Here is a 27,611-nt window from a genome sequence, read left to right on the forward strand (position 1 = left end):
AGGAGGCCTCCTGATTCGAGTTGGATAACGCCTTTCAGGGGTCTCTGATTCTCGTTGCTGGGGTGACTCATCTAGTTGGTCTCTTATGGATTGGACATCATCATCAGGTACATTCACTTCTGAGGTAGATGCTTCAGGTTCACTAACTTCTTCCACGGTTGTCTCTGCCGTAACCCTGGGTTCGACCCTTGTTCTCGATTCTACCAGTTGGTCAGCATGACGCCGTATTACATTTTCACCAATATCTACCGTGTACATCAGGGGTCCTTGTCTGGCCCGAATTGTTCCAGATTGCCATTTCTCGTTTTTATAGTCCCGGGCTAACACTGGTTGTCCTATTTCGAAACTCCGAGTGGTCTTGTTATTTATATGCTGGAACTGTTTGTTTTCAACTTCCCTCCGCACATTTGGTTTTAACAAGTCCAACCTGGACCGCAACCTCCTGTTATAGAACATCATGGCAGGACTTTGGTTTGTCACTGCATGAGTGGCGTTTCGATATGCCAGTAGGAATTTGTCCACCTTGTGTTGTAGTGGAATCTGATCTTCGCTCATGGCCTTTATTGCTTTTTTGAACGTTTGTACAAATCTCTCGGCCAACCCGTTTGTAGCCGGATGATATGGGGCAGAGGTATAATGTTTCACCCCATTCTTCTTCATGAATTTCTGGAATTCTTCTGACACGAACTGCGGTCCGTTGTCTGAACATATTTGTTCTGGCAATCCATTTCTTGCAAATATCGTTCTTAGCACCGCGATCGTCTTTTCCGAGGTAGTGGTAGTCATCTTAATCAGTTCTGGCCATTTAGAATGTGCGTCCACCGCAATTAAAAACATGGAGTCCATGAATGGACCAGCAAAGTCAATATGTACACGTTGCCATGGGGTTGAAGGCCATTCCCATGGATGCAGCGGTGCAATCGGAGGTGCATTTTGCACTTTTTGGCACCCTGAGCAACTTTTCGTCAGATCCTCTATCTGTTGGCCCTAGCAAGGCTTTTCATCTTGACTCCCCCCAGATGACCTTCATGTAGTTCCTTTAGAACTCTCTCTCTTAACTTAGGAGGAATAATCACCCTTGTTCCATACATCAATGTTCCTTGACAGACGGACGGCTGTTCTCGTCTTGCTGAGAATGCCGGTAACAGTGGATCACCATGTGCTGGCCATCCCTTCACTGTCACTTCGTAGACCCGGGACAGTGTCGGGTCGTTCCTGGTTTCTCTTTCAATACTTGCATTGGTGACTGGTAAACATTCGATGATGGTCGAGTGAAATAACTCAACAGGGTCAACCGTCGGTGCCTCCTCCTCTGTAGGTAGTGGCAGGCGCGACAGCCCATCAGCATTACCATGCTGCTTTGTACCTTTGAATTCGATCTGATATTGATGTGCTCCTAGGAAAAGGGACCATCTCTGGAGTCTCTGTGCTGTCATCACCGAAACACCCTTCTTAGGGTTAAAAATGGATACCAACGGCTGGTGGTCTGTCAGAAGCGTAAACTTTTGCCCTTGCAGGTAATGATTAAACTTCTTTACTCCCCACACAAGGCTGAGTGCCTCCCTATCTATCTGAGCATAGTTGCGCTCAGCGGAGGTCAATGATCTGGATGCGAACGCAACTGGCCTCTCCAGGCCATTTGGCAACTTGTGTGAGAGTACTGCCCCAATACCATATGGAGAAGCATCACAAGCCAAAGGAATAGGCAGCGTTGGGTTGAAGTGAGCCAACACTTCCTCTGAGGTGATCAATGCCTTGCTTTTGCGAAAGGCCCTCTTACAGTCCTCGCCCCACTTCAATGTACTCCCTTCTGCAAAAGAGCGTTCAGCGGGTGCAGCACCGTGGATAAATTTGGCAGAAACTTATGGTAATAGTTAATCAACCCTAGGAACGACCTCAACTGGGATACATTATCCGGAGCGGGAGCCTTCACAACAGCTTCGATCTTGTCAGGAGACTTATGAAGCCCCTCCTGGTCAATGACATGACCACAGTACGAGATCCGCTTCTGAAAGAACTCACATTTCTGGCGATTAACTCGAAGTCCATATTCTTTCAATCTGGTGAGCACCAGTTCCAAATTTGCAAGGTGTTCCTTGTCATCATCTCCTGTAATCAGAATATCATCCAGGTAACATTGTGTGCCTGGAATTCCCTGTAATACCTGCTCCATGGCCCTCTGCCAAATTGCTGGAGCCGATGCCACTCCAAAAACCAGTCTATTATACCGGTACAAGCCTCTATGTGTGTTGATCGTGAGATACTGGCGTGACTCTTCCTCAACTTCCATCTGTAAGTACGCCTGCGCCAGGTCTATCTTGGTGAAGTGTTTCCCGCCAGACAACGAAGCGAAGATATCCTCAATCCGCGGAAGCGGATACTGCACCGTGTGAAGCACCGGATTAACAGTGATCTTGAAATCTCCACAGATGCGAACCTTCCCCGGTTCCCCCGGCTTGTTGCTCGATGAACGCTTCATGACGGGGACAATGGGCGTGGCCCACTCACTCCAGTCTACCTTAGACAGTACTCCTGAACGTTCTAGCCCTTCCAGCTCAGCTTCCACAGCAGGTCGTATCGCATAAGGTACCGGTCTGGCTTTGAAAAATTTCGGGTTTGCATGTTCTTCAACCTTGATGTTTGCCGTAATTCCTCTCAGTGTTCCCAGTCCCTGTTGGAACACCTCTTTAGCATCGTCCAATATTCTAGACAATCGTTTAGGTTTGACATCTTTTTTACCGGAATCTACCGTTAGTGCTTTTAAGGAATGCCAGTCCATATTTATTTTCCTAATCCACTCCCGTCCCAGTAGTGGTGGACCTCCCTCAGGTAGCACATATAAGTCCATTCCTCAGCTTTCTTTGCCCTTGTGGACCACCTTTACCTCTATCTTCCAGATGGGGTATACTCTTTGCCCCATGTATGTTTTCAATACAATCTCCGTATCCCGTAGGGGAATATGTGGGAATAACCTTTTGTAATCTTGCTTATTCATGACCGTCAATGCCGATCCAGTGTCCAATTCCATCTTCACTTGGACTCCTGCTATCTGAAGTGTGACCCAGATTGTTTGGAGGTCTGCTTCATTACCAACATTGTGTACTCTTAGACTACCCAGTTCATTACTGCTGGAGTCTGAATTTGACTTCTGTTCGTTCGAACTGTTCTCTGTCACCTTGTGTACCTTTCTGTACTTTTCCTGCGGTGACTTTTTGTTGCTGGTCTTCTTTCCTGACCGGCATACTTTAGCTATGTGACCAAGCCTGCCACATTTTCTGCATTCCTGATTTTTGAACCAGCATTGGTTCTGATCGTGCGTTGTCTTTCCACAACGATAACATTTTACTGTACCCAAGACCATTTGATTGGTGCTGCGTTCCGGTGACCGTAGCTGCATTTCCGCAGTGCCTCTCGCTGTGGCTTCGTGCGATGCTGCAATAGTGACAGCTTTATCAAGCGTAAGATCATTCTCCTCAAGCAGTCGCTTTTGTGTTCCTTCTTTTAACAATCCACACACAAATTTATCTCTCAGCGCATCTGCTAGTCCTGTTCCAAACTGACAGTACTTTGATAGCTTACGCAGTTCAATTAAAAATTCAGCGTTGCTTTTGTCTTTCAGCTGCGTTCTTCTGTAAAATTTAAATCGTTCCGCTATCATCAGCGGCGTGGGGTTTAAATGATTTTTCAGGACAGTAACAATATTCGCGAAAGTCTGATCCGCCGGTTTATCTGGTGACAGGAGGTGCTTCAATAGCCCGTATGTCTTCGCACCCATTGAGCTTAATAAGGTTAGTGCTTTCTCATCATCTGGTACCTTATTTGCTTTACAATAAACTTCCATGCGTTCTACATACGTGGTCCAATCTTCGATATCGCTATCAAAGGTATTAATGTTCCCATGTTTAGGCATCCTTGCAAGTTTTTATATTTTTCTTTTTCTCAAAATGGCGGCTTCCCGCGCTTGTCTTCTTCCCCCGCCTACTAAAATGGCGGCTTCCCGCGCTTGTCGGTCTTTCCCGCGCTCGTCTTCTTCCCCCGCCGACTACAATGGCGGATTCCCGCGTTTGCCCTCTTCCCCCGCTGGCTGCAATGGCGATTGCCGTGTTGCTGCCGTTCTCGCCTCCCCAGCGGTTCTCAATTCCCCGATGCTGCTTTTACTCCCCCGCGGTTCCCGTGGGCATTCACGCTTCCCCTGCTGTTGCGCCTCTCAGCCCCGCATGCAGCCCGGTCCTTTACACCGGCTGCGGTTGAGTTCTCCGCGGCTCTCGTGCCTTAAGCTGCCCCAGTCGCTGCGCCTCTCGGCCTCGATTGCAGCCCGGCCCTTTTCACCGGCCGTGGTCGAGTCCTCTGCCCTTTTTCCTCCGTTTTCCCTCCCCCACTCCACAGTCAACGCGGCCGACTTTCTGCTCGTGTCGCTGATCGGCTTACCCACCACCGTGGTAGAAGGGATGATCACTGCCTGTCACTGATGGAGGGCTTCGTGGTCAGAATTTTTCTTTTTAACCCGGGTTCTCGATGCCTCCCGTGCGATGGTGCTCAGCAGGATGATGAGGGCGGATGCCTCTTCTCGACACCCGTTCTGAGGACGAAGCTGCCTTGGATGTAAAACTGCCGCAGGGTAAGATCGGACTCGTCGCCACTGTTAAGTCTGTGTGTCCCAGTTATGCTTATTATAAATCACTGGACACAGACCACAAGAGTAACTTTAACAGGTCTTTACTATTCGGAGGTCAGGGCAGAACTGCCCAGCAAATCCCTACACAACACTTATATACCGGTGTGGTCACCACCGGTATTACAGTGTACAGCAGCCAAGAGAAAGTAGTACATCTCTTAAGGTAGTTCTCTTAAGGTGGAACAGGTTACATACACCACAGTTAGATACAGAGTAAAGCTCCCTCTACACTGTCCCATCAAACACTCCCAGGGCAGGTACAGCACGGGTTAGATACAGAGTAAAGCTCCCTCTACACTGTCCCATCAAACACTCCCAGGGCAGGTACAGCACGGGATAGATACAGAGTAAAGCTCCCTCTACACTGTCCCATCAAACACTCCCAGGGCAGGTACAGCACGGGTTAGATACAGAGTAAAGCTCCCTCTACACTGTCCCGTCAAACACTCCCAGGGTAGGTACAGCACGGGTTAGATACAGAGTAAAGCTCCCTCTACACTGTCCCATCAAACACTCCCAGGGCAGGTACAGCACGGGTTAGATACAGAGTAAAGCTCCCTCTACACTGTCCCATCAAACACTCCCAGGTCTGTATCTACCCTATCGAATCCCTTTTCATCATTTTAAACACCTCAGTCAGATCACCCCTGAACCTTCTACACTCAAGAGAATACAAGCCAAGTTTATGCAACCTGTCCTTATAATTTGTTAGCGTTATGTGTTGTTCTTCGGCTATCTCGAGTTGTAATGAATCGACTCCCGTTACTATCGGACCTGCTCAGTACCTGAAAGTGAGTCCTGATTTGCTCTTGAGGTTGCGCAGTAGGTCCAGCTGGTTGAGTGGAGGAATCAGCCTGTGACAACATCACGCAAAAGAAGACATTGGTTTCAACAAAAGACATAATGACAACCTTCAGTTAACAGAACGCAGCCAAGATCTCCTTAGACGCCCTCCCGCAGTAGCGACCCTTGCTCTGTGACAGCCTTGCCTTTTACAGCACACCGGCTGGTAGTTGCCAGGGAATAAGTTCAAATCCCACCGCAGCCAGCTTGAGAATTTACAATCAGGTCAAAGAAAAATCTAGGAATAAAAAGTGAGCTGTCGGTTTGTCGGGAAAAACCCAACCGGTTCAGTAATGTCGCTTTAGAGAAGGAAACCTGCCCTCCTTATCCGTCTGGGCCTGTACGTGACTCCAATCTCACACCAACATGGCTGACTCTTAACTGCCCTCCGAAGTGGCCCCTGAATTTGTATCAAACCAGCGGCTCAAGAAGGCGGCGGACCACCACCATCTTCTTGGGTCAACTCGGGATGGGCAATAAATGCCAGCTTTGCCAGTGACGCCCACACACCCCCAGAATGAATTTTTAAGGAAAGAAACACAAGAAGGATTGCAAGAAAACCAATACTTTGTGTGGCTAAAAAACGTCTGCTCAGCTTTTTACTGCTGTTTGTCTGAGTGAGCACAGATGCTATCTGTCCCCCAGTCGTTTCGAAACAGAACAGAGTCAAGAAATCTCCGCCCTGTGTCACCCACTGGTTCGGACCCGACTGTGCGCGAACATGAGGAAAAAAAATATCAAGCTCAATGACATGAATCAGTCATTCATGAAAGAAAGACTTATGAAAATAATACTGAGCGGCCTGTGGGTGGCGCTGTCCAGGGAGAGTATAAATACTCGGGCACGGGCCCAGCTTGCGCAGGACATTCTTAACAGGAACTAGTGAAGGACACAGCTCGACCTCCATGTTGTAAAACAGTTGATTAAAGCTTTGTTTAATACTTAGACCAAGGGCCTAGTAGTTTCTTACATCACTCAATATTACACACCTCTTTGAAGGTGGCAGGACACGTCGATACGGCTGTTAATTAAGCACGCGGAATCCTTGGGTTTATGAATAGAGGCATTGAGTACAAAAGCAAGGAAGTTATGGTAAACCTTTATAAATCACTGGCTGGACCTCAGCCAGAGTATGGCTTCGCTGGATTCCACCCCAGCCCGCTCAATTTGCGGTTTTATCGGCTCAGAAACCTGGCCCCAAAATTGTCAGATCCATCGCGCTGTAACCTGGAAAACGCAGTCATGACCCTGACCCACCTCACCAAGAGGGTTCCATAAAACCCAGAGGGTAAATCGCACCCCACACCATTGTGTTGTAAACCCAGGGGGTGCGGCTCGGAGACCAGTGGGAGTGATCTTCCCCCGCAGCCATAGTGTAGGTTTTGCCCGCTCCACGCACGCACCGCCAATGCTGGTTAGGGAGGGAGTGATGGAAGAGGCCGGGCGAAGAAAGGGGGGGCAGCGGGAGACACCTCGGGCCGGTGAGTTGCGGGTAGGGTTGTCCTGGAGTCTCCTGGAATTGAAGATTCATCTCCAGGACACGGCTGTGACCAACACCCGGGGAGGAAAATCACAGGGACAATAAAAATATTGTGTGGGTTTTTTATCCCCCAAGTTTTTTGTTCATTAAAATTAATGGAGATGGAGATGGGGAAGAGGCTGTTTGACCGGGTGGGGCGGTTGGCTATGGGAGGCCATGTGATGAAGCCTCCGAGAATACGTCCAATCAGAGTTGGCTCCTCTTTGGGCCAGAAGGACTCGCCGGCAAAGTTCAATTTTTACACTACCGTGGCCCATTCTGGCCTCCCTCCGGCGACTCCTGCACACGGGTTCAGCTCCCTGAGCATTTCCTTCAGTCAAAATGGTGTCGCGGTGCCGATGACATCATCCGGCCGCGACGTTACACGGTAAAGCAGGCCCCCAAACCTGCCAGGGTCGGGCGGCCCTCCCATGCCTGCTTGTTTGAAGCGAGTTGAGGTGACGGGCGGAGAGATCACATCAGGAAGTCTTCTGTCTTATCCCCTCTGCCGGACGAGAGGGGGTGAGGGAGGGGTTAAAATCGCCCCCTTTTATGTGTTGACCCTGCGATTGGTTTGGGGGATGCACGAAAGGTTTATTTTTTCTTGTTATTAGGCGAAAGGGAGTTTCCCCATCAAGAGCCAGACACATAACGCACGGCGACACAGACACACACAATGTACCTACTTGTCCGAATGCCGCTTATCACAAAGCCTCGCGCGTGGAATCCACGTTTCTATGGAAACACCTGCATGACAACGGCACTGACACTACAGTGAAGGGATGGAGCAAAAACAAACTGGTGTGTGGAACTGAACTAAAATGGAAGGAAATAAAAGAAATTTGAAATTAAATAAATAAATCAAATTAAATTATAAAGCCAAATCTGTTATTTGTGGGGTCGAGAGGGGGGTGGTCGGAGGATTGGCTCCACACCTACCTGTACATTGGGACAGTCAACGTCTGCTCAAAGCACTGCCAAGTGGCATGCAGATCGGTCCGACAGAGACTGGTAGAGTAATACCGCCAGGCCGCCTGTGTGTGAGATGTGGGAACACAAAGTATAGATTATTCAGAATGTTATGTGTTGTCTTATGAGGATAAACCCTTCCCCCACCTTTACCTCTGCAACTCTTGGGCCAATGGTCAGTGTCTAACCAGGTGAGGTATCCCAGGGCAACAGTGTCTAACCAGGTGAGGTGTCCCAGGGCAACAGTGTCTAACCAGGTGAGGTATCTCAGGTCAATGCTCAGTGTCTAACCAGGTGAGGTATCCCAGGACAATGTTCAGTGTCTAACCAGGTGAGGTATCCCAGGGCAACAGTGTCTAACCAGGTGAGGTATCTCAGGTCAATGCTCAGTGTCTAACCAGGTGAGGTATCTCAGGTCAATGCTCAGTGTCTAACCAGGTGAGGTATCCCAGGGCAACAGTGTCTAACCAGGTGAGGTATCCCAGGGCAACAGTGTCTAACCAGGTGAGGTATCTCAGGGCAACAGTGTCTAACCAGGTGAGGTATCCCAGGTCAATGTTCAGTGTCTAACCAGGTGAGGTATCCCAGGGCAACAGTGTCTAACCAGGTGAGGTATCTCAGGTCAATGGTCAGTGTCTAACCAGGTGAGGTATCCCAGGTCAATGCTCAGTGTCTAACCAGGTGAGGTATCCCAGGTCAATGCTCAGTGTCTAACCAGGTGAGGTATCTCAGGGCAATGTTCAGTGTCTAACCAGGTGAGGTATCCCAGGGCAATGTTCAGTGTCTAACCAGGTGAGGTATCCCAGGTCAATGGTCAGTGTCTAACCAGGTGAGGTATCTCAGGTCAATGTTCAGTGTCTAACCAGGTGAGGTATCCCAGGGCAACAGTGTCTAACCAGGTGAGGTGTCTCAGGTCAATGGTCAGTGTCTAACCAGGTGAGGTATCTCAGGTCAATGGTCAGTGTCTAACCAGGTGAGGTATCCCAGGTCAATGTTCAGTGTCTAACCAGGTGAGGTATCCCAGGTCAATGGTCAGTGTCTAACCAGGTGAGGTATCCCAGGGCAACAGTGTCTAACCAGGTGAGGTATCTCAGGTCAATGTTCAGTGTCTAACCAGGTGAGGTATCTCAGGTCAATGTTCAGTGTCTAACCAGGTGAGGTATCCCAGGGCAACAGTGTCTAACCAGGTGAGGTATCTCAGGTCAATGGTCAGTGTCTAACCAGGTGAGGTATCTCAGGTCAATGGTCAGTGTCTAACCAGGTGAGGTATCTCAGGTCAATGGTCAGTGTCTAACCAGGTGAGGTATCCCAGGTCAATGTTCAGTGTCTAACCAGGTGAGGTATCCCAGGGCAATGTTCAGTGTCTAACCAGGTGAGGTATCTCAGGTCAATGGTCAGTGTCTAACCAGGTGAGGTATCCCAGGGCAACAGTGTCTAACCAGGTGAGGTGTCTCAGGTCAATGGTCAGTGTCTAACCAGGTGAGGTATCCCAGGTCAATGTTCAGTGTCTAACCAGGTGAGGTATCCCAGGTCAATGGTCAGTGTCTAACCAGGTGAGGTATCCCAGGGCAACAGTGTCTAACCAGGTGAGGTATCTCAGGTCAATGGTCAGTGTCTAACCAGGTGAGGTATCCCAGGTCAATGGTCAGTGTCTAACCAGGTGAGGTATCTCAGGTCAATGGTCAGTGTCTAACCAGGTGAGGTATCCCAGGTCAATGTTCAGTGTCTAACCAGGTGAGGTATCCCAGGGCAACAGTGTCTAACCAGGTGAGGTATCTCAGGTCAATGGTCAGTGTCTAACCAGGTGAGGTATCTCAGGTCAATGGTCAGTGTCTAACCAGGTGAGGTATCTCAGGTCAATGGTCAGTGTCTAACCAGGTGAGGTATCCCAGGTCAATGTTCAGTGTCTAACCAGGTGAGGTATCCCAGGTCAATGTTCAGTGTCTAACCAGGTGAGGTATCCCAGGTCAATGTTCAGTGTCTAACCAGGTGAGGTATCCCAGGGCAACAGTGTCTAACCAGGTGAGGTATCTCAGGTCAATGGTCAGTGTCTAACCAGGTGAGGTATCTCAGGTCAATGGTCAGTGTCTAACCAGGTGAGGTATCCCAGGGCAACAGTGTCTAACCAGGTGAAGTATCCCAGGGCAACAGTGTCTAACCAGGTGAGGTATCCCAGGGCAACAGTGTCTAACCAGGTGAGGTATCCCAGGGCAATGTTCAGTGTCTAACCAGGTGAGGTATCCCAGGGCAACAGTATCTAACCAGGTGAGGTATCCCAGGGCAACAGTGTCTAACCAGGTGAGGTATCCCAGGGCAATGTTCAGTGTCTAACCAGGTGAGGTATCCCAGGGCAATGTTCAGTGTCTAACCAGGTGAGGTATCCCAGGGCAACAGTGTCTAACCAGGTGAGGTATCCCAGGGCAACAGTGTCTAACCAGGTGAGGTATCCCAGGGCAACAGTGTCTAACCAGGTGAGGTGTCTCAGGTCAATGTTCAGTGTCTAACCAGGTGAGGTGTCTCCGGTCAATGTTCAGTGTCTAAGCAGGTGAGGTGTCTCAGGTCAATGTTCAGTGTCTAACCAGGTGAGGTGTCTCCGGTCAATGCTCAGTGTCTAACCAGGTGAGATATCTCAGGTCAATGTTCAGTGTCTAACCAGGTGAGGTATCCCAGGGCAACAGTGTCTAACCAGGTGAGGTGTCTCAGGTCAATGTTCAGTGTCTAACCAGGTGAGGTGTCTCCGGTCAATGCTCAGTGTCTAACCAGGTGAGGTGTCTCAGGTCAATGTTCAGTGTCTAACCAGGTGAGGTATCCCAGGGCAACAGTATCTAACCAGGTGAAGTATCCCAGGGCAACAGTGTCTAACCAGGTGAGGTATCCCAGGGCAACAGTGTCTAACCAGGTGAGGTGTCTCCGGTCAATGCTCAGTGTCTAACCAGGTGAGGTGTCTCAGGTCAATGCTCAGTGTCTAACCAGGTGAGGTGTCTCAGGTCAATGCTCAGTGTCTAACCAGGTGAGGTGTCTCAGGTCAATGCTCAGTGTCTAACCAGGTGAGGTGTCTCAGGTCAATGCTCAGTGTCTAACCAGGTGAGGTGTCTCAGGTCAATGTTCAGTGTCTAACCAGGTGAGGTGTCTCAGGTCAATGCTTAGTGTCTAACCAGGTGAGGTGTCTCAGGTCAATGCTCAGTGTCTAACCAGGTGAGGTGTCTCAGGTCAATGCTCAGTGTCTAACCAGGTGAGGTGTCTCAGGTCAATGGTCAGTGTCTAACCAGGTGAGGTGTCTCAGGTCAATGCTCAGTGTCTAACCAGGTGAGGTATCTCAGGTCAATGCTCAGTGTCTAACCAGGTGAGGTGTCTCAGGTCAATGGTCAGTGTCTAACCAGGTGAGATGTCTCAGGTCAATGCTCAGTGTCTAACCAGGTGAGGTGTCTCAGGTCAATGGTCAGTGTCTAACCAGGTGAGGTATCCCAGGTCAATGCTCAGTGTCTAACCAGGTGAGGTATCCCAGGGCAATGCTCAGTGTCTAACCAGGTGAGGTGTCTCAGGTCAATGGTCAGTGTCTAACCAGGTGAGGTATTCCAGGTCAATGCTCAGTGTCTAACCAGGTGAGGTATCCCAGGTCAATGCTCAGTGTCTAACCAGGTGAGGTATCCCAGGGCAATGCTCAGTGTCTAACCAGGTGAGGTATCTCAGGTCAATGTTCACTGACTAACCAGGTGAGGTATCCCAGGGCAATGCTCAGTGTCTAACCAGGTGAGGTATCCCAGGGCAATGCTCAGTGAGTAACCAGGTGAGGTATCCCAGGTCAATCTTCACTGACTAACCAGGTGAGGCCGATGCCCTGGTCATGGGCCAATGTTGCTGTTCACCTGTTGCCGAGAAGGACCCAACAGCTGTCCCGTTCAAACTCCGGTTTTCTCTTCCCTGTGCAGGCAAGGAAATGGCCTCAATGATCCCCCCATGAAACAGCCTTTGCACAAGGATGTGGTTCGTGGCCTACAAACATGGTTCTATGACCTTTGTGTGCGACGTGTATTCCCTCAGCATAATGAAGAAAGTTCTCGATTATTTAAGAATGGTTTTCTCTGACACAGCTCCGGTACTGAGCGCTTCCTGCCTCGTGTCCTTTAACCTTTCCCCGGCAACCATGGAAACCAATCCGTGTTACCTGGATGAGACCAGCCGCAGGATTCCGTCGCTTCTCAAAGTGTTTCTGCCGATGTTGCTCCTGAACTTTCAGAGCAAAGCCAGAGCCGAGAATTCCCTGGATAACAAGAGACGGAAACATCAGGAAGAGCTCCTCAATGGTTTCCAATTTCAAGACCGAGGTCAATAGGCTTTTGTTGGGTGAGGGCATTAAAGGTTACAGAACCAAGGCGGGTCGATGGAGTTGAGATACAGATCAGCCATGATCTCATTGAATGGTGGAACAGGCAGGAGGGGCTGAACGGCCTCCTCCTGTTCCTGTGTAACAGGCTCGAGAGGCTGAATGGCCTCCTCCTGTTCCTGTGTAACAGGCTCGAGGGGCTGAATGGCCTCCTCCTGTTCCTGTGTAACAGGCTCGAGGGGCTGAATGGCCTCCTCCTGTTCCTGTGTAACAGGCTCGAGAGGCTGAATGGCCTCCTCCTGTTCCTGTGTAACAGGCTCGAGGGGCTGAATGGCCTCCTCCTGTTCCTGTGTAACAGGCTCGAGGGGCTGAATGGCCGCCTCCTGTTCCTGTGTTTCCATGATTGCACCTGGAAGGAAGTAGTCCCTCAGTTCAGTGGGAAAGGGCCTACAGCTGGGAGCTAATAACAAAGGCCCGAAAGTAAGGGCCTCAAGCCTCCTGCTCAGAGCAAGTGGCTGAAGTTAGCTGTGGGGGACAGGGGGCTCAGTGAAGTTCACTGACAGAGCCAGTGCGGGGTCAGGAGACAGAGCCAGTGCGGGGTCAGGAGACAGAGCCAGTGCGGGGTCAGGAGACAGGGCCAGTGTGGGGTCAGGAGACAGGGCCAGTGCGGGGTCAGGAGACAGAGCCAGTGCGGGGTCAGGAGACAGGGCCAGTGCGGGGTCAGGAGACAGGGCCAGTGCGGGGTCAGGAGACAGGGCCAGTGCGGGATCAGGAGACAGGGCCAGTGCGGGGTCAGGAGACAGGGCCAGTGCGGGATCAGGAGACAGAGCCTGTGCGGGGACAGGAGACAGAGGCAGTGCGGTGTCAGGAGACAGAGCCAGTGCGGGGACAGGAGACAGAGCCAGTGCGGGGTCAGGAGACAGAGCCAGTGCGGGGTCAGGAGACAGAGCCAGTGCGGGATCAGGAGACAGGGCCAGTGCGGGGTCAGGAGACAGAGCCAGTGCGGGGTCAGGAGACAGAGCCAGTGCGGTGTCAGGAGACAGAGCCAGTGCGGGGTCAGGAGACAGAGCCAGTGCGGGGTCAGGAGACAGGGCCAGTGCGGGGTCAGGAGACAGGGCCAGTGCGGGGTCAGGAGACAGGGCCTGTGCGGGGTCAGGAGACAGAGCCAGTGCGGGGTCAGGAGACAGAGCCAGTGCGGGGTCAGGAGACAGAGCCAGTGCGGGGTCAGGAGACAGAGCCAGTGCGGGGTCAGGAGACAGAGCCAGTGCGGGGTCAGGAGACAGAGCCAGTGCGGGATCAGGAGACAGAGCCAGTGCGAGGTCAGGAGACAGAGCCAGTGCGGGGTCAGGAGACAGAGCCAGTGCGGGGTCAGGAGACAGAGCCAGTGAGGTGTCAGGAGTCAGAGCCAGTGCGGGGTCAGGAGACAGGGCCAGTGCGGGTTCAGGAGACAGAGCCAGTGCGAGGTCAGGAGACAGAGCCAGTGCGGGGTCAGGAGACAGAGCCAGTGCGGGGTCAGGAGACAGAGCCAGTGCGGGGTCAGGAGACAGAGCCAGTGCGGGGTCAGGAGACAGAGCCAGTGCGGGGTCAGGAGACAGAGCCAGTGCGGGGTCAGGAGACAGAGCCAGTGCGGGGTCAGGAGACAGAGCCAGTGCGGGGTCAGGAGACAGAGCCAGTGCGGGGTCAGGAGACAGGGCCAGTGCGGGGTCAGGAGACAGAGCCAGTGCGGGGTCAGGAGACAGGGCCAGTGCGGGGTCAGGAGACAGGGCCAGTGCAGGATCAGGAGACAGAGCCAGTGCGGGGTCAGGAGACAGGGCCAGTGCGGGGTCAGGAGACAGGGCCAGTGCAGGATCAGGAGACAGAGCCGGTGCGGGGTCAGGAGACAGGGCCAGTGCGGGGTCAGGAGACAGGGCCAGTGCGGGGTCAGGAGACAGGGCCCGTGCGGGGTCAGGAGACAGGGCCAGTGCGGGGTCAGGAGACAGAGCCAGTGCGGAGTCAGGAGACAGGGCCAGTGCGGGGTCAGGAGACAGAGCCAGTGCGGGGTCAGGAGACAGGGCCAGTGCGGGGTCAGGAGACAGAGCCAGTGCAGGGTCAGGAGTCAGGGCCAGTGCGGGGTCAGGAGACAGAGCCAGTGCGGGGTCAGGAGACAGAGCCAGTGCAGGGTCAGGAGTCAGGGCCAGTGCGGGGTCAGGAGACAGAGCCAGTGCGGGGTCAGGAGACAGAGCCAGTGCGGGGTCAGGAGACAGGGCCAGTGCGAGATCAGGAGACAGGGCCAGTGCGGGGTCAGGAGACAGAGCCAGTGCGGGGTCAGGAGACAGGGCCAGTGCGGGGTCAGGAGACAGGGCCAGTGCGGGGTCAGGAGACAGAGCCAGTGCAGGGTCAGGAGACACAGCCAGTGCGTGGTCAGGAGACAGAGCCAGTGCGGGGTCAGGAGACAGCGCCAGTGCGGGGTCAGGAGACAGAGCCAGTGCGGGGTCAGGAGACAGAGCCAGTGCGGGGTCAGGAGACAGAGCCAGTGCGGGGTCAGGAGACAGAGCCAGTGCGGGGTCAGGAGACAGAGCCAGTGCGGGGTCAGGAGACAGAGCCAGTGCGGGGTCAGGAGACAGAGCCAGTGCTGGGTCAGGAGACAGAGCCAGTGCTGGGTCAGGAGACAGAGCCAGTGCGGGGTCAGGAGACAGAGCCAGTGCGGGGTCAGGAGACAGAGCCAGTACGGGGTCAGGAGACAGAGCCAGTACGGGGTCAGGAGACAGAGCCAGTGCGGTGTCAGGAGACAGTGGCCTCTCAATTTGGCAGGCAAAGCTCGTTACCATAAGGAAGTTTACCAGGAGGACAGACGGGTATTGGGCATACGAGAACCCCATGCTCCTCAACAACGACCCTGCTCATCCCTCCGCTGTGCTGCCGGTGTTGCGGTCCCTTGAACTGTAACTCTCCGCACTATAGTCTCGGTGACAAACTCCTAGAAATGAAAATATCTGGAACCAAAAGCTTCTAGAACTGAAAAGCATGATGATCTATTATGAGCCACACCCAGTGCTGGAACTGAAATGTCCAAACACTTACTTTTGCTGGAGTAAATTCCGGATGCCCTGGAGCAAAATGATATTTTACTTTAATATTTGTAGGCGCAGATTTGCTTGTGAGCCGCTTACTCAACATTTATCTCCGACAGTAAATCGAAGCAAAAACAATCTCATTTCGGTGTTCCCAAAATGTTTCACAATCAACCCCACCAAAAGACTTTCCCACTCACCCCCGCTAACTAAAGATACAGCAACCAGTGATGCTGTCAAATTGTCACTCTCCATCTCTCCTTTCACTTTTTCTATCTCTCTTTCCTCCTTCCCTTGATCCTACCTCTCCAATTCTAGATCTATACCAGGTTTTTGACCCGGCGACGATGATGGAACAGCGATAAATGTCTAAGTCAGGATGGTGTGTGTCTTGGAGGGGAACTTGGAGATGGTGGTGTTCCCATGCGCCTGCTGTCCTTGTCCTTCTAGCTGGTGGAGGTCGGAATCCGGCTTGGCGTTGGGATCCGGATGGAGGTCGGGATCCGGATGGGAGGGCGGGATCCGGATAGGGTTTGGGATCTGGATGGGAGGGCGGTATCCGGATGGAGGGTTCGGGATCCGGATGGGGTCGGGGTCCGGATGGGGGGTTCGGGATCCAGATAGAGGGTTTGGGATCTGGATGGGGGTTTCGGGATCTGGATGGGGGTTCGGGATCCGGATGAAGGGCTTGGGATCTGGATGGGAGGGCGGTATCCGGATGGAGGGTTCGGGATCCGGATGGGGTCGGGGTCCGGATGGGGAGTTCGGGATCCGGATAGAGGGTTTGGGATCTGGATGGGGGTTTCGGGATCTGGATGGGGGTTCGGGATCCGGATGAAGGGCTTGGGATCTGGATGGGAGGGTGGTATCCGGATAGGGGTTGGGATCCAGATGGGAGGGCGGTATCCGGATGGGGGGTTCGGGATCCGGATGGGGCCAGGGTCCGGATGGGGGGTTCGGGATCCGGATGGGGTCAGGGTCCGGATGGGGTCGGGGTCCGGATGGAGGGTTTGGGATCTGGATGGGGTCGGGATCCAGATGGGGTGTTCGGGATTCGGATGGGGGTTTTGGGATCTGGATGAGGGTTCGGGATCCGGATGGGGTCAGGATCAGGATGGAAGGTTTGGGATCTGGATGGGGTCGGGATCCAGATGGGGTCGGGGTCTATGACAAAACACCACACTCCCTTCACCTACCGTGTACTTACCGCGGGCAGTGCGAAGAACGAGACCCCGATGAGAGTAAAGGTCGCCGCCAGCAGTCGCCCGTTCCACGTGATGGGAAACTTGTCACCATAGCCAATGGTCGTCAGGGTGATCTGTGGAGACATGGCACAGCACAGTGAGGACCCAGGCAGCGATGGAACCCACTACCTCAACAGGTACAGTATCTTAGCAACAAACTGTTTGCCGTTCCCCTTTCTTGGGGGCGGGGAGGTGGCGGGGGGGTGAAGGTGGGTCACGAGACGCGCCAGGATCTCCAATGGGGAGCCCCCGATTGACCGCGGTAACCCGACTCACTGGATTTGTGCCAGAGATGCGGCGGGAATTGGGGGAAACCTGGGGGCAATTCCTGCTTCCGAACATGAGATTTCTGTCGCAGGTTGGTAAACAAACGAGGAATCAGTTTGCCAAACGTTTTGTCATGAAAGTGCGTCCTGTCTTTTGATGTGTGAATGAGAAATAAGTAAAGAATTTCTTGCATTGATGTAGCGTCTGGTCGAGTCACCCGGAACAATTAATTACCTATTGTACTTGAATTTCTCAGGATTCTGCCGAGTTCGCAGTTACGACACATCCTTGAGAAGGCGATGGCCTTCCTTCTTGTGTTTTTTCCACAACTGAGTGGCATCTTTGGCCAATTTCAAAGATATTAAGGGCTCGATAGTCCTGCTCCCAACAGCCCAAGATCCAGGCCCAGTTCCTTCAGTTTCGAACTCAGTTTCCTGGGATGGGGGTCATTTTAATAGGGTCAGGATTTTGAGAGCCAATTAGATATTTTGCACCTTTTAAAAATCTTTCCTCTGTATCTAACCCGCGCTGTACCTGCCCTGGGAGTGTTTGATGGGACAGTGTAGAGGGAGCTTTACTCTGTATCTAACCCGTGCTGTACCTGCCCTGGGAGTATTTGATGGGGCAGTGTAGAGGGAGCTTTACTCTGTATCTAAGCCGTGCTGTACCTGCCTTGGGAGTGTTTGATGGGGCAGCGTAGAGGCAGCTTTACTCTGTATCTAACCTGTGCTGTACCTGCCCTGGGAGTGTTTGATGGGACAGTGTAGAGGGAGCTTTACTCTGTATCTAACCCCATGCTGTACCTGCCCTGGAAGTGTTTGATGGGACAGTTTACAGGGAGCTTTACTCTGTATCTAACCCGTGCTGTACCTGCCCTGGGAGTGTTTGATGGGACAGTGTAGAGGGAGCTTTACTCTGTATCGAACCCGTGCTGTACCTGCCCTGGGAGTGTTTGATGGGACAGTGTAGAGGGAGCTTTACTCTGTATCTAACCCGTGCTGTACCTGTCCTGGGAGTGTTTGATGGGACAGTGTAGAGGGAGCTTTACTCTGTATCTAACCCGTGCTGTACCTGCCCTGGGAGTGTTTGATGGGGCAGTGTAGAGGGAGCTTTACTCTGTATCTAACCCGTGCTGTACCTACCCTGGGAGTGTTTGATGGGGCAGTGTAGAGGGAGCTTTACTCTGTATCTAACCCGTGCTGTACCTGCCCTGGGAGTGTTTGATGGGACGGTGTGGAGGGAGCTTTACTCTGTATCTAACCCGTGCTGTACCTGCCCTGGGAGTGTTTGATGGGACAGTGTAGAGGGAGCTTTACTCTGTATCTAACTCGTGCTGTACCTGCCCTGGGAGTGTTTGATGGGACAGTGTAGAGGGAGCTTTACTCTGTATCTAACCCGTGCTGTACCTGCCCTGGGAGTATTTGATGGGAAAGTGTAGAGAGAGCTTTACTCTGTATCTAACTCATGCTGTACCTGCCCTGGGAGTGTTTGATGGGACAGTGTAGAGGGAGCTTTACTCTGTATCTAACCCGTGCTGTACCTGCCCTGGGAGTGTTTGATGGGACAGTGTAGAGGGAGCTTTACTCTGTATCTAACCCGTACTGTACCTGCCCTGGGAGTGTTTGATGGGACAGTGTAGAGGGAGCTTTACTCTCTATCTAACCCGTGCTGTACCTGCCCTGGGAGTGTTTGATGGGACAGTGTAGAGGGAGCTTTACTCTGTATCTAACCCGTGCTGTACCTGCCCTGGGAGTGTTTGATGGGACAGTGTAGAGGGAGCTTTACTCTCTATCTAACCCGTGCTGTACCTGCTCTTGACTCCCATGACTCCGTCCTTACCTCGCTCTGCCTCCAGCTCTCCCCCACCCTCACTGAAACTCTGGTTTATTTGCACATTCTCCCCGTGTTTGCGTGGGTTTTCTCCGGGTGCTCCGGTTTCCTCCCACAGTCCAAAGATGTGCGGGTTAGGTTGATTGGCTATGATAAATTGACCCTTAGTGTTAGGGGGATTGAATACGTGGGGTTACAGGGATAGGGTGGGGTATGTGTTGGTGTAGGGGTTACGGGGAGCGGGTGGGATATGTGTCGGTGCAGGCTCGATGGGCCGAAATGGCCTCTATCTGCACTGTGGGGTTTCTGTGATTCTGTGATTCACCATCTCGAGAATCGACTGCTCTCCTCAATCCTCTGTTGGTTGCAACACATTCAAAATGCGCTGCCTGTGTCGTCAAGCACTCAATGTCCTGCCTCCCGACATCCTCCACTCTGAGGTTGTTTTTGAATCAATTCAATATTCTCAAACAGCCAAGGCTGGATTTGAACTCGCGTTCTCTGGATTATTTGCCCGGTAACATCACCACGTATACTAACCGTACCCCTGGTCAGAATCTACTGCGATTTTCTCCTTTCTGCCGAGCCCTGTGAGTTGTCTATGTGCGGCGAGCAGAATCAATGCAAGTTATTGTGCGTGACTTCACGGTGACGGAGGAGATGGTTGGCTGTCAGCCCCTCCCAGGCATCACAACAAAATCACAGAGCATGGTTCGCACGGAAACATCTTCCACCACCCAAACTGGGCCAGCTCCTGGGAACACGCTGAAGCCTCGTCACTGGACGCGGGCAGTCAGTTCCCGAGTTGGTTTTAACATCGAGGAGAGTCACCTGCTGGCTGCACCCGCCAGGGAATCTCGGACCCACTGGCCTGGTGCATCTGCCAAGGAGCGTCTGGCCTGGAGTGTCTGGCCAGCACCGTCTGGCCTGGTGTGTCTGCCCAGGAGCGTCTGCCCAGCAGCATCTGACCTGGTGCGTCTGCCCAGGAGCGTCTGCCCAGGAGCCTCTGGCCTGGTGCATCTGCCCAGGAGCATCTGGCCTGGTGCGTCTGGCCTGGTGCGTCTGGCCTGGTGCGTCTGCCCACGAGCGTCTGCCCACGAGCATCTGTCCAGCAATGTTCCACACACGCCGCTCCCTGCCGCTCATGGGAGCCAAGAACATCGAGCCCGAGCCACTGCACGCAAATTCAAGCACTCACCAAACCCCACCAGAGGGCGTCCGCGTACGTCGCAAAGTCTTTATTGTCATCTTTCTCGGCAAGGTAGACCAGGAACGAGGCGAGAATGAGGCACAGGAACCCGATGTACCAGGCAGTGATCAGCTCCTGAAAGACAGCAGGCACAGCGAGGAGATAGAGGGAGTGAGAGAGCAAGGAACAAGTCAAACGACTAGAACTGTGAGAATCAAGGAGGTGAGACATGAGGCATAGAGAGGAAAAAAGCCTTGCATTTCTATAGCACCTGTGATGTTCCAAAGCGCTCACAGCCAACTGTTGTAATGTGGGAAACGCAGCACCCAATTTGTGCACAGCAAGCTCCCACAAACTGCAATGTGATAATGACCGGATAATCAGTTTTAGTGATGTTGGTTGAGGGATAAATATTGGCCAGGACACCGGGGAGAAATCCCCCTGCTCTTCTTTGAAATAGTGCCATGGGATCTTTTACACCCACCTGAGCGAGCAGACGGGGCCTCGGTTTAACGTCTCATCCAAAAGACGGCATCTCCGACAATGCGGCACTCCATCAGCACAGCACTGGAGTGTCAGCCTAGTCTCTGAAGTGGGCCGTATGAGGAGAGATTGGGTCGATTGGGCTTATACTCGCTGGAGTTTAGAAGAATGAGAGGGGATCACATTGAAACTTATAAAGTTCTAACAGGACTAGACAGACTAGATGCAGGAAGGATGTTCCCAATGGTCGGGGAGTCCAGAACCAGGGGTCACAGTCTAAGGATAAGGGGTAAGCCATTTAGGACTGAGATGAGGAGGAATTTCTTCGCCCAGAGAGTGGTGAACCTGTGGAATTCTCTACCACAGAAGGCAGTGGAGGCCAATACATTAAATATATTCAAGAAGGAGTTAGATATATTTCTTAAGGCTAAAGGGATCAAGGGATATGGGGAGAAAGCAGGGACAGGGTACTGAGTTTGGATGATCAGCCATGATCTCATTGAATGGCGGAGCAGGCTCGAGGGGCCGAATGGCCTACTCCTGCTCCTATCTTCTATGTTTCTATGCCCAGGCAGCTGAAGGCAGGGCCGCCAATGGTCAAGTGATGAAAATTGGGGATGCGCAAGAGGCCAGAATTGGAGGAACGCAGAGATCTCGGAGGGTTGTAGGGCTGGGGGTTAGGGAGGGGGCGAGGGCCATGGAAGGATTTGAACATGAGGATTAGAATTTTGAAATCGAGCCGTTGCCGGACCAGGAGCCAGTGTAGGTCAGTGAGCACAGGAGGTGATGGGTGAACGGGACTTGGTGCGAGTTAGGACACGGGGCAGTGAGCACAGGGGGTGATGGGTGAACGGGACTGGGTGTGAGTTAGGACACGGGGCAGTGAGGACAGGGGGTGATGGGTGAACGGGACTGGGTGTGAGTTAGGACACGGGGCAGTGAGCACAGGGGGTGATGGGTGAACGGGACTGGGTGTGAGTTAGGACACGGGGCAGTGAGGACAGGGGGTGATGGGTGAACGGGACTGGGTGTGAGTTAGGACAGGGGGCAGTGAGCACAGGGGGTGATGGGTGAATGGGACTGGGTGTGAGTTAGGACAGGGGGCAGTGAGCACAGGGGGTGATGGGTGAACGGGACTGGGTGTGAGTTAGGACACGGGGCAGTGAGCACAGGGGGTGATGGGTGAATGGGACTGGGTGTGAGTTAGGACACGGGGCAGTGAGCACAGGGGGTGATGGGTGAACGGGACTGGGTGTGAGTTAGGACACGGGGCAGTGAGCATAGGGGGTGATGGGTGAACAGGACTGGGTGTGAGTTAGGACACGGGGCAGTGAGCACAGGGGGTGATGGGTGAACGGGACTGGGTGTGAGTTAGGACAGGGGTCAGTGAGCACAGGGGGTGATGGGTGAACGGGACTGGGTGTGAGTTAGGACACGGGGCAGTGAGCACGGGGTGATGGGTGAACGGGACTGGGTGTGAGTCAGGACACGGGGCAGTGAGCACAGGGGGTCATGGGTGAACGGGGCTGGGTGTGAGTTAGGACACGGGGCAGTGAGCACAGGGGGTGATGGGTGACCGGGACTGGGTGTGAGTCAGGACACGGGGCAGTGAGCACGGGGTGATGGGTGAACGGGACTGGGTGTGAGTTAGGACACGGGGCAGTGAGCACAGGGGGTGATGGGTGAACGGGACTGGGTGTGAGTTAGGACACGGGGCAGTGAGCACAGGGGGTGATGGGTGAATGGGACTGGGTGTGAGTTAGGACACGGGGCAGTGAGCACAGGGGGTGATGGGTGAACGGGACTGGGTGTGAGTTAGGACACGGGGCAGTGAGTATAGGGGGTGATGGGTGAACAGGACTGGGTGTGAGTTAGGACACGGGGCAGTGAGGACAGGGGGTGATGGGTGAACGGGACTGGGTGTGAGTTAGGACACGGGGCAATGAGCACAGGGGGTGATGGGTGAACGGGACTGGGTGTGAGTTAGGGCACGGGGCAGTGAGCACAGGGGGTGATGGGTGAACGGGACTGGGTGTGAGTTAGGACAGGGGTCAGTGAGCACAGGGGGTGATGGGTGAACGGGACTGGGTGTGAGTTAGGACACGGGGCAGTGAGCACGGGGTGATGGGTGAACGGGACTGGGTGTGAGTCAGGACACGGGGCAGTGAGCACAGGGGGTCATGGGTGAACGGGGCTGGGTGTGAGTTAGGACACGGGGCAGTGAACACAGGGGGTGATGGGTGACCGGGACTGGGTGTGAGTCAGGACACGGGGCAGTGAGCACGGGGTGATGGGTGAACGGGACTGGGTGTGAGTTAGGACACGGGGCAGTGAGCACAGGGGGTGATGGGTGAACGGGACTTGGTGCGAGTTAGGACATGGGGCAGTGAGCACAGGGGGTGATGGGTGAACGGGGCTGGGTGAGAGTTAGGACACGGGGCAGTGAGCACAGGGGGTGATGGGTGAACGGGACTGGGTGCGAGTTAGGACACGGGGCAGTGAGCACAGGGGGTGATGGGTGAACGGGACTGGGTGTGAGTTAGGACACGGGGCAGTGAGCACAGGGGGTGATGGGTGAACGGGACTGGGTGTGAGTTAGGACACGGGGCAGTGAGCACAGGGGGTGAGGGGTGAACGGGACTGGGTGAGAGTTAGGACACGGGGCAGTGAGCACAGGGGGTGATGGGTGAACGGGACTGGGTGAGAGTTAGGACACGGGGCAGTGAGCACAGGGGGTGATGGGTGAACAGGACTGGGTGCGAGTTAGGACACGGGGCAGTGAGCACAGGGGGTGATGGGTGAACGGGACAGGGTGCGAGTTCGGACACGGGGCAGTGAGCACAGGGGGGTGATGGGTGAACGGGACTGGGTGCGAGTTAGGACACGGGGCAGTGAGCACGGGGTGATGGGCGAACGGGACTGGGTGTGAGTTAGGACACGGGGCAGTGAGCACAGGGGGTGATGGGTGAACAGGACTGGGTGTGAGTTAGGACACGGGGCAGTGAGGACAGGGGGTGATGGGTGAACGGGACTGGGTGTGAGTTAGGACACGGGGCAGTGAGCACAGGGGGTGATGGGGGAACGGGACTGGGTGTGAGTTAGGACACGGGGCAGTGAGGACAGGGGGTGATGGGTGAACGGGACTGGGTGTGAGTTAGGACAGGGGGCAGTGAGCACAGGGGGTGATGGGTGAACGGGACTGGGTGTGAGTTAGGACACGGGGCAGTGAGCACAGGGGGTGATGGGTGAACGGGACTGGGTGTGAGTTAGGACACGGGGCAGTGAGCACAGGGGGTGATGGGTGAACAGGACTGGGTGTGAGTTAGGACACGGGGCAGTGAGGACAGGGGGTGATGGGTGAACGGGACTGGGTGTGAGTTAGGACACGGGGCAATGAGCACAGGGGGTGATGGGTGAACGGGACTGGGTGTGAGTTAGGACACGGGGCAGTGAGCACAGGGGGTGATGGGTGAACGGGACTGGGTGTGAGTTAGGACAGGGGGCAGTGAGCACAGGGGGTGATGGGTGAACGGGACTGGGTGTGAGTTAGGACACGGGGCAGTGAGCACGGGGTGATGGGTGAACGGGACTGGGTGTGAGTCAGGACACGGGGCAGTGAGCACAGGGGGTGATGGGTGAACGGGGCTGGGTGTGAGTTAGGACACGGGGCAGTGAGCACAGGGGGTGATGGGTGAACGGGACTGGGTGTGAGTCAGGACACGGGGCAGTGAGCACGGGGTGATGGGTGAACGGGACTGGGTGTGAGTTAGGACACGGGGCAGTGAGCACAGGGGGTGATGGGTGAACGGGACTGGGTGTGAGTTAGGACACGGGGCAGTGAGCACAGGGGGTGATGGGTGAATGGGACTGGGTGTGAGTTAGGACACGGGGCAGTGAGCACAGGGGGTGATGGGTGAACGGGACTGGGTGCGAGTTAGGACACGGGGCAGTGAGCACAGGGGGTGATGGGTGAACGGGACTGGGTGAGAGTTAGGACACGGGGCAGTGAGCACAGGGGGTGATGGGTGAACGGGACTGGGTGTGAGTTAGGACACGGGGCAGTGAGCACAGGGGGTGATGGGTGAACGGGACTTGGTGCGAGTTAGGACACGGGGCAGTGAGCACAGGGGGTGAGGGGGTGAACGGGACTGGGTGTGAGTTAGGACACGGGGCAGTGAGCACAGGGGGTGAGGGGTGAACGGGACTGGGTGTGAGTTAGGACACGGGGCAGTGAGCACAGGGGTTGATTGGTGAACGGGACTGGGTGTGAGTTAGGACACGGGGCAGTGAGCACAGGGGGTGATGGGTGAACGGCACTGGGTGTGAGTTAGGACACGGGGCAGTGAGCACAGGGGGTGATGGGTGAACGGGACTGGGTGTGAGTTAGGACACGGGGCAGTGAGCACAGGGGGTGATGGGTGAACGGGACTGGGTGTGAGTTAGGACACGGGGCAGTGAGCACAGGGGTGAGGGGTGAACGGGACTGGGCGTGAGTTAGGACACGGGGCAGTGAGCACAGGGGGTGATGGGTGAACGGGACTGGGTGTGAGTTACGACACGGGGTACTGAGCACAGGGGGTGATGGGTGAACGGGACTGGGTGTGAGTTAGGACACGGGGCAGTGAGCACAGGGGGTGATGGGCGAACGGGACTGGGTGTGAGTTAGGACACGGGGCAGTGAGCACAGGGGGTGATGGGTGAACGGGACTGGGTGTGTGTTAGGACACGGGGCAGTGAGCACAGTGGGTGATGGGTGAACGGGACTGGGTGTGAGTTAGGACACGGGGCAGTGAGCACAGGGGGTGATGGGTGAACGGGACTGGGTGCGAGTTAGGACACGGGGCAGTGCGCACGGGGTAATGGGTGAACGGGACTGGGTGTGAGTTAGGACACGGGGCAGTGAGCACAGGGGGTGATGGGTGAACGGGACTGGGTGTGAGTTAGGACACGGGACAGTGAGCACAGGGGGTGATGGGTGAACGGGACTGGGTGTGAGTTAGGACACGGGGCAGTGAGCACAGGGGGTGATGGGTGAACGGGACTGGGTGTGAGTTAGGACACGAGGCAGTGAGCACAGGGGGTGATGGGTGAACGGGACTGGGTGTGAGTTAGGACACGAGGCAGTGAGCACAGGGGGTGATGGGTGAACGGGACTGGGTGCGAGTTAGGACACGGGGCAGTGGGCACGGGGTAATGGGTGAACGGGACTGGGTGTGAGTTAGGACACGGGGCAGTGAGCACAGGGGGTGATGGGTGAATGGGACTGGGTGTGAGTTAGGACATGGGGCAGTGAGCACAGGGGGTGATAGGTGAACGGGACTGGGTGTGAGTTAGGACACGGGGCAGTGAGCACAGGGGGTGATGGGTGAACGGGACTGGGTGCGAGTTAGGACACGGGGCAGTGAGCACAGGGGGTGATGGGTGAATGGGACTGGGTGTGAGTTAGGACACGGGGCAGTGAGCACAGGGGGTGATGGGTGAACGGGACTGGGTGTGAGTTAGGACACGGGGCAGTGAGCACAGGGGGTGATGGGTGAACGGGGCTGGGTGCGAGTTAGGACAAGGGGCAGTGAGCACGGGGTAATGGGTGAACGGGACTGGGTGTGAGTTAGGACACGGGGCAGCGAGCACAGGAGGTGATGGGTGAACGGGACTGGGTGTGAGTTAGGACACGGGGCAGTGAGCACAGGGGTGATGGGTGAACGGGACTTGGTGTGAGTTAGGACAAGGGGCAGTGAGCACAGCGGGTGATGGGTGAACGGGACTGGGTGTGAGTTAGGACACAGGGCAGTGAGCACAGGGAGTGATGGGTGAACAGGACTGGGTGTGAGTTAGGACACGGGGCAGTGAGCACAGGGGTGATGGGTGAACGGGACTGGGTGTGAGTTAGGACACGGGGCAGTGAGCACAGGGGGTGATGGGTGAACGGGACTGGGTGTGAGTTAGGACACGGGGCAGTGAGCACAGGGGGTGATGGGTGAACGGGACTGGGTGCGAGTTAGGACAAGGGGCAGTGAGCACGGGGTAATGGGTGAACGGGACTGGGTGTGAGTTAGGACACGGGGCAGCGAGCACAGGGGGTGATGGGTGAATGGGACTGGGTGTGAGTTAGGACACGGGGCAGTGAGCACAGGGGTGATGGGTGAACGGGACTTGGTGTGAGTTAGGACAAGGGGCAGTGAGCACAGGGGGTGATTGGTGAACGGGACTGGGTGCGAGTTAGGACACGGGGCAGTGAGCACAGGGGTGATGGGTGAACGGGACTTGGTGTGAGTTTGGACAAGGGGCAGTGAGCACAGGGGGTGATTGGTGAACGGGACTGGGTGCGAGTTAGGACACGGGGCAGTGAGCACAGGGGGTGATAGGTGAACGGGACTGGGTGTGAGTTAGGACACGGGGCAGTGAGCACAGGGAGTGATGGGTGAACGGGACTGGGTGTGAGTTAGGACACGGGGCAGTGAGCACAGGGGGTGATGGGTGAACGGGACTGGGTGTGAGTTAGGACACGGGGCAGTGAGCATAGGGGGTGATGGGTGAACGGGACTGGGTGTGAGTTAGGACACGGGGCAGTGAGCACAGGGGGTGATGGGTGAACGGGACTGGGTGTGAGTTAGGACACGGGGCAGTGAGCACAGGGGGTGATGGGTGAACGGGACTGGGTATGAGTTGGGCCACGGGGCAGCAGAGTTTTTATGAGCTGAAGTTTACGGAGGGTGGGAGATGGGAGAGTGTTGGAATAGTCGAGTCTGGAGGTGACAAAGGCACGGTGAGGGTTTCAGTAGCGGATGAGCTGAGACAATTACCTTGCTGTGAGCGTAGACCACAGAACCCAGCAGCTTCCAGGTGCCCCCTCTCCGATCCATGCGGATCATCCGTAAGATCTGTAGAAACCTCAAGCTCCGAAGCGCAGACGTGGCAAAGACATTCCCCTGTGTCCCTGCGGCGAGGACAGCGATTGAGGCCACGAGCACCATGACATCTGGGCAGGGAAGGTCATTGCAAACAAAGTTACCTCCAGGAACGTCACCGGGAACCGTCTTACATTTCCGCAGTGGGTATTCTTTCTACAACCTCTTCTATTCTTCCCTCAGTTCCTGACTGATCCCCTTCATCAACAACGGGGCGTTAATTATATATTGTTTCTTAAATTGGGAAATCCCAGGGGAAGGGCCGAGGCTCATGGTGCAGGGGGCGTGGGGGCAGACACGGTCAGGAGGG

At 54.6% G+C, this 27,611-nt stretch overlaps 1 protein-coding gene across 1 annotated transcript in view; it reads right to left on the reverse strand.

The window, feature by feature from the left end:
• The window catches only part of kcnq2b (potassium voltage-gated channel, KQT-like subfamily, member 2b), a 188,481-nt gene that overhangs the window by 40,790 nt on the left and 120,080 nt on the right, over positions 1-27,611 (reverse strand). The window contains exons 4-9 of the mRNA XM_086005894.1: positions 27,197-27,372; positions 19,920-20,045; positions 16,588-16,698; positions 12,172-12,267; positions 7,977-8,071; positions 5,461-5,529 (exon numbers count right to left, since the gene is read on the reverse strand). Coding sequence (XP_085862020.1) covers positions 5,461-5,529; positions 7,977-8,071; positions 12,172-12,267; positions 16,588-16,698; positions 19,920-20,045; positions 27,197-27,372 — 673 coding nt within the window. The remainder of the gene's footprint in view (positions 1-5,460; positions 5,530-7,976; positions 8,072-12,171; positions 12,268-16,587; positions 16,699-19,919; positions 20,046-27,196; positions 27,373-27,611) is intronic.

The sequence above is a fragment of the Somniosus microcephalus genome, chromosome 13 (genome assembly GCF_052327205.1).
Source record: "Somniosus microcephalus isolate GS21.2 chromosome 13, FLI_Smic_1.0, whole genome shotgun sequence".
NCBI classification, from domain to species: domain Eukaryota; kingdom Metazoa; phylum Chordata; class Chondrichthyes; order Squaliformes; family Somniosidae; genus Somniosus; species Somniosus microcephalus.